Below are 10,490 nucleotides of genomic sequence, written 5' to 3'. Positions count from 1 at the left end.
GAACAGGGTACCTGCTTACTGTTTAGAAACCTGAACAAGGGTAGAAAGCGGTAGGACAGATCTGAAACTAAAAGGTTTTTATGTAGTAATACAATATAATACATGATATACCATATTTATGTGTGTTGTCAGATTGGTGTGTACTCTTGTTGGTGTATAGGAGTTAACTTTCTCCATGTATCGAAGCATTTATCAAAGGGTAGCTATGTAAAATGGGACTGCTGAATGGGAGAAGTACAAGAAAAAAAGTATCAGCTAAAGAAAGCAGAACCCTATCCTGTAAAAGAGATGTAGTCACAGATGTGTGGGAAGTGTAGTTCTCCAGTGAAATGTAGTTTCAGTGATGTGAACGTTGATTATGTAATGACAATAGGCTCTTCAGCTAATGAAGGTCTATCACCAAAAGGCTGCTGTATTCTTAGTGTAGTTCAATTGGCTGCTGTATCTACAAGCGATTTTCATTGGCGAAGCAAAAGAAAGGGACGATGCGGAGTGATGAGGTGCCTGATGGGTAAAGGGAGGCTCACACAGTGTGGAAACAAGGGCGGATGTCTGATCTTTTTTATTATTTTCTATTTCACTTGGTTCCGCTGCTAAGCTCACTAATGCCTCAACCGAAGCCTCTCGAGGCATTGGTGACAAAACTCACATTCTATTTAACCAATGTTCAGCTATTTTAATGAATGTTCCAGTATTTAATTACGACTGTTCAACTCTCTATTGAATGTTCAGTGGGCACTAATGTCACAGGGCCGGCGGTGGCGTTAAACCTCTACTAGAAAACAGCATTCTCTTGTGTTCAACACACTCAGGCCAGGGGAAATCGTTTGGAGGTACAGTGGGTTAGGAGTTTGTAGAGTACGTTTCCCTCAGCCTGGGTATGTGTGCTTTCTTTCCCCATTGCCCTGTTTGTCTGTGTGTGTTTCCTCTGCCTGCCCTCGTTCTGTTCCTTTGTACGTGCGATGGTGGATAAAATGGATTATTCATGTCTGCCTTTAGTACCAGAACATGTGCAGGACAGGGGTGCGTGTGTGCTGGCACTTAGTTTGTGTGTGGGAATATAGTGTGTCTGTTTGTGTTACACTGAAGTCACTAAATAACCTTAAGTTCACAGTAAGCAAACCGGGTGGGGCTCTTGGGTGTAAATGCCCAAAATACACTTGAACAGCAGCACACTGAATGTGTCCTCTTTACTGGGTCGGGAACTGTTGTGTGTGCGTGTGTGTTTGAGGAGTCCTGGGGATGTGTGTCTCCGAGAATGGGCTATGGGTGTGCATCGGTTTGTGTGTGTCAATGTGAAAGTGCCTTTTTTTTTACCCTTGTCTTTGTGGGGAGTTGTAATCCACTCACGCATGTCCTGAACAAAGAGCAGCAGCACTTAGAATGAAATAATCCAAATGTTTTAGTAGAAGAATGAATTATGAATCCTAGAGTTAATCTATTGTGACATTGCACTTTGATGTATAGGAAAAATAGTGTACTTGGCATGTAGCATTATAACATGTGAACAGGTGCATTTTAAGGGGTGTTGGCTTCTCTCTGAATGTGTCTGATAATTAAAGGAAATGGTTTTGTCTGTTAGTGTTGCTGTATCTGAAACTCCTGAGCTTCCTAAAGACGAGCTCTTATAGCCAAATGCATAGTATCGATGTTGTATTTATATTATAAATAAAAAAAAAGTGAAGAAACTAACAAGTGCGTTTTGCATAGTCGAGCCTTCATTATTGCCTTGTTTATCACCTGCTGGGTGTGGGGCTGGGATGGAGATGTGCTACAGTTGGCCGTCTGAACACTCAGCAATGTCTCAGTTTTAAGAAGCTTCCGAAACGTGTGACATCACCTCTTACACACACGTCATGCTTTTCTACACGTTAAGCTTTTTTCTACAGTCATTTGGGAATTAAACGGATAAATAAGTACAACTAAATAGAGGATGACCTCCGGAAAAAAAATAATTAAGCACTTCTGTTGACGGTAAACAAACATCAATGTTAACAAAAGTATACAAATTAAGCAAAGGCTTTTTCAGTACATAGCACCATTATATCCCTGACGGGTAGGAAGTTGTCTAACCTGTGATGGAATAGAATCAGGTCAAATGTCTCAGTCAGTTCACTGTGAGAAGGCCACACTGCGTCAGCGACGCATCTCCTTTGGTCTGGAACTGATTTTACAAAACAAACTAAAGGATTCAAATCATGATGCTCAACAGAACAAGCAGTTGGATCACGGGTTGAAGCCATTCTCTGAATTAAAACAAGCTAATGTTGAGGTTCTAATTATATTTCAAGTAGTGAAGCAAAAGGTCCTGGACGCCCATTTTAAGAAGCTAAAACCAATCAGAACATTGCAAAAATGTCACTGGAAGCTTTCCTAATGATTAGACAACTTGTTCATCCGGTCTATGGAACTGGAACAATGCCTCGTCTCTCTGTTATAACGTTACACGCACACACCCCTCTACCCCTTATGGGGACACAGTCAGTTTATGATGTATATGAAGCAGGGCATCTCTCTCTCAGCCCTTGGAGCCAGGTTTGAGGGTGCTGAATGGTTTGGAGTTCCTCAGCGAGCCAGAGATCTCCTGCAGGAAGGCGGTGATGTGCGAGTCCTTCTCGGACTTCCTACCGTCGAAGATGACCACCAGGGTGAAGTGTGATTCCGGTCTGGTCAGGTAGTAAGTGCTCTGGACTTTGTCGTCATAGAAGTGTACCACCTTGTCCGGCGTGTTGAGCTCCGCCTCGAAGTCGCCCATCATCATGATGACGTTGGGCCAGTGCGTGAGCGGCCGCTCGCCCCCGGGAAGGGACACCACGGCGGGGAACTGCTCCACCCCCTTGGGCACCTCGCGGTACGAGTGCGGGTGGTGGTAGCCGTGGCCCTGGAAGCTGTCCAAGCCGCGGTTGTCGAACACCAGCGAGACATTGTTGGCATCGTGTTTGCGGATAAACGAACAGATCTTGCCGTGGTAATCGGGGGCCGTGCGTGCCGTCAGGGCCTTCATGTCTGCGGACGCCGTCTGGCGGCTCAGCGCCTCATGGAAGTAGAAGCTGAATTTAGCAAGGAGCGCCCCCTGGAAGCGCTGCAGCCACACGTACAGGTGGGGCGGCTGCACGGCTTTCTGGGACTGGCCTCCGAACAGGTGCTTGCGGGTCTCCCTCTGGCGCTGGAAGAGCTGTCCCCAGGCGGTCAGCTTAGAGCTAGCCCCATGCAGGCTGAGCAGGGCGGGCAGAAAGTGCCACTCTGACACCTGGGCCTGGCAGCGCAGGAGCTGTGTCACCACATCCACCTCTGTCTGGAAGCCCCCCTCCAAGCGGCCCAGGATGGGGTGGTGGAATCTGGGGAGGGGGGAGGAGATGGAGGGGGTCATTGGAGAGCAAGCTATTTCTAATATAAGGGAGAAATGCTGGTGGTGTCAGATGGCAGTCTAAAAACTGATCACACTCCACTACGAATCAATTGTGTTCACTATTCAGTCAGACCAATTATCCTAATGATAAATAGCCTTATTAGTACTAATGCTGATTAATATACTGTAAGAGATGGACTGTGGCCGTGGAACAGTATTGGATGTTTCTGGTGTTCTGTGATTCTAAGGGTGTGGCGACTGGGTGTGGAGGTGCTGGCCCTGATTAGCAGTTAATATCCTGTGTAGTCTCAATGCTGATTACGTTCCATGGCTGTGTCGACTGCTGTGCGAAGAGAGTCACCTTCACCCCTGACTGCACAACCACCCGTGTGTGCCAGATTGTGACTCGCTGCAGTGTGAACTACAACTCAGCCGCACAGTGGGCTTTTCTGTGTTGGGCTTGCTTTGGTTCCGGCTGAGCTAAATTTGATATCTGCTGATTTCAGCAGAAAGCTCCCCACCCCTCCCTCCCGTCATGCTCCCCCGCATACTCTTGCCGTCTCTTTTTTCCTGCAATATCTCAGCCACACACACTATTACAGCCTGCACGCACAGCTGAGCTTACACACATGACACGTCCCACACACCTGGAGCTGTATTTCTGCACCACCGCCTCGAGGGTGGCGACCAGCTCCTCAGAGTTGATGTTCTTCTGGCTGCCCAGCGCGTGCATCTTCTCGTACAGGTCAGCCATCTCCATGCGGGCCTGGGTGAAGTGGCACAGCTGCTCCGACAGATGAGACAGCAGGTCCTCCAGGGAGGGTGCGGAGCCTGGCTGGGCGTGGCGCCCCATGATAACCACCTTCCTCAGCGCATTGAACAGGGAGGTGTAGATGGTGCGGATGGAGTCCTTGCGGCTGAAGAACGACTGGCCGCCTGCAAGAGTGGGTTATGATCCTGATTAACATATTGGAGCAACATAGAGAAAACAGTCCATGTTGGAAATTGTTGTTTGGGGAGTTATAGCCTAACGTAGCTGACGTAAAAACACACCAGAGCGGAGTCCCAACAACCGTTTTTTAGTGGAAATGGAAGTTAGGTTAAATACTGTATCTGTGAAAACCGGAAACATCCGTTTTCAGCCGACCCCTCAGAGAGTGGGGAAGACATGATGTGCTGTCTTTTTGTTCGGTGAGTTTATCTGCGGTTGGCATCCAACGTTATGGTGCATTGCCGCCACCTACTGTACTGGAGCGTTTAAACTAATTTCCTGTATCCCCTACTCCCTCATACTAGATCTCATCCTCTCTTACCCTCCGATTCTGCCCAGACTGGAGCAATACACGCTCAACTGTCTCTGTTTCCTGGCAATAAATCACACTTTCCTGTTGGATGCTTTCCTATCACATTTAAGGACCTATTCAACCGGCTGTGTCCCACCTTAAATCTTGTAAAAATAGTCCCCCTTCCTGCTGTCCTCCCCTCCCCTGACATTCCTCTGTACTTGAAATAAATGCCTGCCGTTAGTATCTATTCCACTATTCCTGCCATCTCTGCACCATCACTGTTCATATCAGGCATTTTACCTCTGCCGTGCTCATTGAAACTACAACATCAAACATCTCTACTACTAAGTGCTTGTTTAGCCAGTACATCAACTGCCTCGTTCCCCTCCAACCCCACATGGGCTGGGACACAAGTAAATCTTACCTGTATAACCATCTGTTTTATCCTGCCATGGGTTTGTAGTACCTCATAAAGCAGGTCTTGTCTGCTACCTGAGCTAAATAATTGACTTCCTCCACACACTTCAAGGCCAACGGTATGGCCATCAGCTCCTCCGTATATACAGCCAAATGATCTGTACATACGTTTCCTGACTGGCATCCCACCCCATTCCTGCACTACAAATGCTGACCCAGTGCATCCTGTTCTTGGATCTTTCGAACCATCTGTGTAAATGGCCACAAAATCCTGACACACAGTATCCAGACATCTCTTAAACAAATCAGATGGATCAACACGCTCCCTATCTTTCTGTAGTCTCTCCAACACTTCTAGATCAACTACTGGAGCCGGGTGGTGGTTTTACAGGAATAGCTACCACTGGACTAAACTCCCTTCCATACAGTCCCATCTCCCCCTCGCCTGGGTATTACCCACCCAAAGCTCATATTCTGTCCTCGCTCATGTTCCCAGCATGCCTGTAAAATCCCTTTTGCAGGATGAGACACCCCATGTCCCTGTAGGTTGACCCAATAATTCATTGCCAGCTGCTGTCTCCTAATCTGCAATGGCATATCCCCCATCTCCACCTGTAGTGCAGCCACTGGGGACGTGCGAAACACCCCACTACATATTCTGAGTCCTTGTCCCTGTTTGACATCTAGCCTTTCCAATGAGGTCCGAGCTGCCGAACTATAAGCTATACTGCCATAGTCTATTACAGATCGGATCAATGCAACATACATGGTCCTCAATGAGAAACGCCCAGCCTCCCACTCCTTCCCCGTCAGACAGCGCATCACATTTAGCACCTTCTTACACTTTCCCACCACGCTGTCAATGTGTTCTGCCCAGGTCAGTCTAGTGTCAAAATATACCCCAAGTAACCGGAAGGACCCCATCCTCTACAAGTTTTTTTTCCATATGACCTCTAGCATACCACATCTCCCACCTTCCTCCTGGTAAAGTGAGTTCTCTACAGAGAACCTTAATCTCCACATTAATACCCACTGTGCTACCTTATCAATTGCTTCCTGTACCTTGTTAGCTATGTATGGCACATTTCTTCCCCTCTTCCATAAGGCCCCATCATCTGAAAATAACGACCTCCCAATATCCAGCCATACCTGAGAGTAAACATCATTGACCATAATTGAGAACAGAGGTCTAATCACGCTCCCCTGCGGTATACCGTTATCCACCAGGTAGCTGCTTGATAGAGACTTTCACACCCTCACCTGGATAGACCTTCCAAACAGGAAATCCTTTATCCAGTTGTACTTTTTCCTCCTAACCCCATAATATCGACCTGATATTAGCTGCTGAATACACAAGTCATAAAAATGTGGGCTTGTATCGCCACCTGCTGTTAGAAACCTACACTTCAACGTTCTATTATGGAACGTGACTTTCTCGCCTGGATAATAACACCATGATGAGACTAGTCCCACTTGTGATAGGGTGGGTATAATTTGTGGAACGTTCCAACAGGAATATGTTCCAAAAACTAAGTAAAGTACAAGGTTGCCAACAAACAACGCATACAAAGTAGCATCGTCAGGGCTCCGGGCAGCCGAGCGGAAATGGAGGAAAACTCGCCTCCCTGCGGACCTGGCATCCTTTCACACCCTCCTCTCTACATTCTCCTCTTCTGTCTCTGCTGCTAAAGCCACTTTCTACCACTCTAAATTCCAAGCGTCTGCCTCTAACCCTAGGAAGCTCTTTGCCACCTTCTCCTCCCTCCTGAATCCTCCTCCCCCTCCTCCCCCCTCCTCCCTCTCTGCGGATGACTTCGTCAACCATTTTGAAAAGAAGGTCGACGACATCCGATCCTCGTTTGCTAAGTCAAACGACACCGCTGGTTCTGCTCACACTGCCCTACCCTGTGCCTTGACCTCTTTCTCCCCTCTCTCTCCAGATGAAATCTCGCGTCTTGTGACGGCCGGCCGCCCAACAACCTGCCCGCTTGACCCTATCCCCTCCTCTCTTCTCCAGACCATTTCCGGAGACCTTCTCCCCTACCTCACCTCGCTCATCAACTCATCATTGACCGCTGGCTACGTCCCTTCCGTCTTCAAGAGAGCGAGAGTTGCACCCCTTCTGAAAAAACCTACACTCGATCCCTCCGATGTCAACAACTACAGACCAGTATCCCTTCTTTCTTTTCTCTCCAAAACTCTTGAACGTGCCGTCCTTGGCCAGCTCTCCTGCTATCTCTCTCAGAATGACCTTCTTGATCCAAATCAGTCAGGTTTCAAGACTAGTCATTCAACTGAGACTGCTCTTCTCTGTGTCACGGAGGCGCTCCGCACTGCTAAAGCTAACTCTCTCTCCTCTGCTCTCATCCTTCTAGACCTATCGGCTGCCTTTGATACTGTGAACCATCAGATCCTCCTCTCCACCCTCTCCGAGCTGGGCATCTCCGGCGCGGCTCACGCTTGGATTGCGTCCTACCTGACAGGTCGCTCCTACCAGGTGGCGTGGCGAGAATCTGTCTCCGCACCACGTGCTCTCACCACTGGTGTCCCCCAGGGCTCTGTTCTAGGCCCTCTCCTATTCTCGCTATACACCAAGTCACTTGGCTCTGTCATATCCTCACATGGTCTCTCCTATCATTGCTATGCAGACGACACACAATTAATCTTCTCCTTTCCCCCCTCTGATAACCAGGTGGCGAATCGCATCTCTGCATGTCTGGCAGACATATCAGTGTGGATGACGGATCACCACCTCAAGCTGAACCTCGGCAAGACGGAGCTGCTCTTCCTCCCGGGGAAGGACTGCCCGTTCCATGATCTCGCCATCACGGTTGACAACTCCATTGTGTCCTCCTCCCAGAGTGCTAAGAACCTTGGCGTGATCCTTGACAACACCCTGTCGTTCTCAACCAACATCAAGGCGGTGACCCGTTCCTGTAGGTTCATGCTCTACAACATTCGCAGAGTACGACCCTGCCTCACACAGGAAGCGGCGCAGGTCCTAATCCAGGCACTTGTCATCTCCCGTCTGGATTACTGCAACTCGCTGTTGGCTGGGCTCCCTGCCTGTGCCATTAAACCCCTACAACTCATCCAGAACGCCCCAGCCCGTCTGGTGTTCAACCTTCCCAAGTTCTCTCACGTCACCCCGCTCCTCCGCTCTCTCCACTGGCTTCCAGTTGAAGCTCGCATCCGCTACAAGACCATGGTGCTTGCCTACGGAGCTGTGAGGGGAACGGCACCTCCGTACCTTCAGGCTCTGATCAGGCCCTACACCCAAACAAGGGCACTGCGTTCATCCACCTCTGGCCTGCTCGCCTCCCTACCTCTGAGGAAGTACAGTTCCCGCTCAGCCCAGTCAAAACTGTTCGCTGCTCTGGCACCCCAATGGTGGAACAAACTCCCTCACGACGCCAGGTCAGCGGAGTCAATCACCACCTTCCGGAGACACCTGAAACCCCACCTCTTCAAGGAATACCTAGGATAGGATAAAGTAATCCTTCTAACCACCCCCCCCCCCCCCCCCCCCCCCCCCCTTAAAGAGTTAGATGCACTATTGTAAAGTGGTTGTTCCACTGGATATCATAAGGTGAATGCACCAATTTGTAAGTCGCTCTGGATAAGAGCGTCTGCTAAATGACTTAAATGTAAAATGTAAATCGTCAATTCATCTAGTTGACGAATAGGCATCAGCTCACCACGTAGCGTATTCTTAATGTTTGTCCATAGGCTACCAGAGTGAGGACAGACATTTTACGGAATAAACGTGGTGAGTGAAAAACTTAAATAGCCCACTCCCTACCTGGTATCTTATTCTGCCGCTATACAACTTTGAATGCGTTGTTTGTTGACAACCTTGTTATTTACGAAGTTTTTGGAACAGATTCCTGTTGGAACGTCCCACAAATTATTCCACCCTTGTAATAGGTTACAGTAATTGCACCGAGGGGTGTCATTTTGCCACACCAATGAGTTTTGTAGTGAAACAAAAAGGTAATTTTCTGTCCGTGCGTGTTTACATGGGGTACTTTTTACCCAGCTTTTGTCCCAGGAACGTCATGTTGTGATAGGCCTTCTCCGCTGCGGAAAGGTGTGCGAAGGCGGCGAGGAGAGCGGCCCAGATGGCCGCTGCGCTCTTGCTGCTGTCCTTCTCTTTCTCCACATAGTCCTTCGCTCGGTCGAACGAGAACATTCCGAGCTGCGTGAAGAAACTCTCCAGAATCGCCCGCTCACGTGGCAACGGCCGCAGTTCGTCCTCACGCGGAGCCTCCGTCATGCTTTTAGGATAGCTAATACAGCGAGTTAACTTGTGAATATAATAGTTATTGCCGTCCTAAACGGGTCGCATACTAGCTAGATACTACTGCTATCATGCTAGCTAGCCATCCATTTTTAGCAACACCACTCTCGGCCCAAACTGAATTTCTGTCAGAATGTATTGTTCATTTAGTACTGGCATAGAACAAACTAAAATTAAAAAACATTATGCGTTAAATAAAAATGTGTATACAAATGTAACTAGCTTTCCGTAGACGCCATCTTGGTTTCACATCACAATACTACGGCAAATCAGAAGTGACTGGCGGGACCGTGGGAAGAGTTGCAATCTGAACCTCTAGCGCCCTCTTCTGGCTTGGAGTGGTTCAAAACTACAAGTAGATACAAAAACACACTTGAATGGAAATATGAAAATAAATAGTTTCATTCCATAATTTTCGTTGGATAGAGCTGTGTTAATATTTAAGTACTTACCAAGTTGAAGGGAGTGTCATGTCATCCCTATGCCATGGGAACGAAACACCACCTGGATTTACCATTTATTTTCTCGTTAATACCTGCGTTCTGTTTTGTATGATGTAAGAATGTATTTTTTTATATTTTTTTAACACCTGGATTTACCGTACAAAACATGCAAACAAACACTTAATGTAACACAATTTGGCTGTTAAAGTATCCTTGAACACCCTTCAGATTTGCTGGGGTGAGTGTTAGCAGCATTTGACATGAACTATTATTGACTGATTTCAATACTCTAGAAAAAATGTAATCTGCTAAAACCTTACACAGCACGTTTTTGCCACACAGGCAAGAAGAAGAAGGTAAGGGTTATTGTCAAGGTTAGGGTAGGGACGTCCCAAGGGTACTGGATAGCACTGAGCACTTTTTCATCTCTCGCTGTTAATCAGTCACAGATGGATGAAATAATCAGTGACCACAGACCCAGAGAGAGAGGGGAAAATTACACCACAACGACCAATAATGTTTATCAATAGTATAATATGGAGGCCAAAACTGATTGTGTGCCATATTGGTAACATATTATTGAAAATAGAATGCTTGATATTTAGAATCAGAACACTTTCAACTTTTATCCACAACGGGGCGACAATCGCCATTGCATTTCTGTGATGCTCTGAATTGAACACGATCGCCACTGC

At 47.6% G+C, this 10,490-nt stretch overlaps 1 protein-coding gene across 1 annotated transcript; it reads right to left on the bottom strand.

The window, feature by feature from the left end:
• Positions 1 to 62: 62 nt before the first annotated feature.
• LOC120031767 (KICSTOR complex protein C12orf66 homolog) lies at positions 63 to 9,609 on the bottom strand. Its single transcript, XM_038977571.1, has 3 exons — positions 9,088 to 9,609; positions 3,997 to 4,285; positions 63 to 3,338 (listed from the first exon to the last, which is right to left on the bottom strand). The coding sequence occupies exons 1-3, from the start codon at positions 9,326 to 9,328 to the stop codon at positions 2,519 to 2,521; spliced, it is 1,350 nt and encodes a 449-aa protein (XP_038833499.1). The 5' UTR covers positions 9,329 to 9,609; the 3' UTR covers positions 63 to 2,518.
• Positions 9,610 to 10,490: the final 881 nt, after the last annotated feature.

This window comes from Salvelinus namaycush, chromosome 38 (assembly GCF_016432855.1).
Source record: "Salvelinus namaycush isolate Seneca chromosome 38, SaNama_1.0, whole genome shotgun sequence".
Taxonomy (NCBI): domain Eukaryota; kingdom Metazoa; phylum Chordata; class Actinopteri; order Salmoniformes; family Salmonidae; genus Salvelinus; species Salvelinus namaycush.
This window is presented reverse-complemented; position numbering and strand designations above follow the sequence as displayed.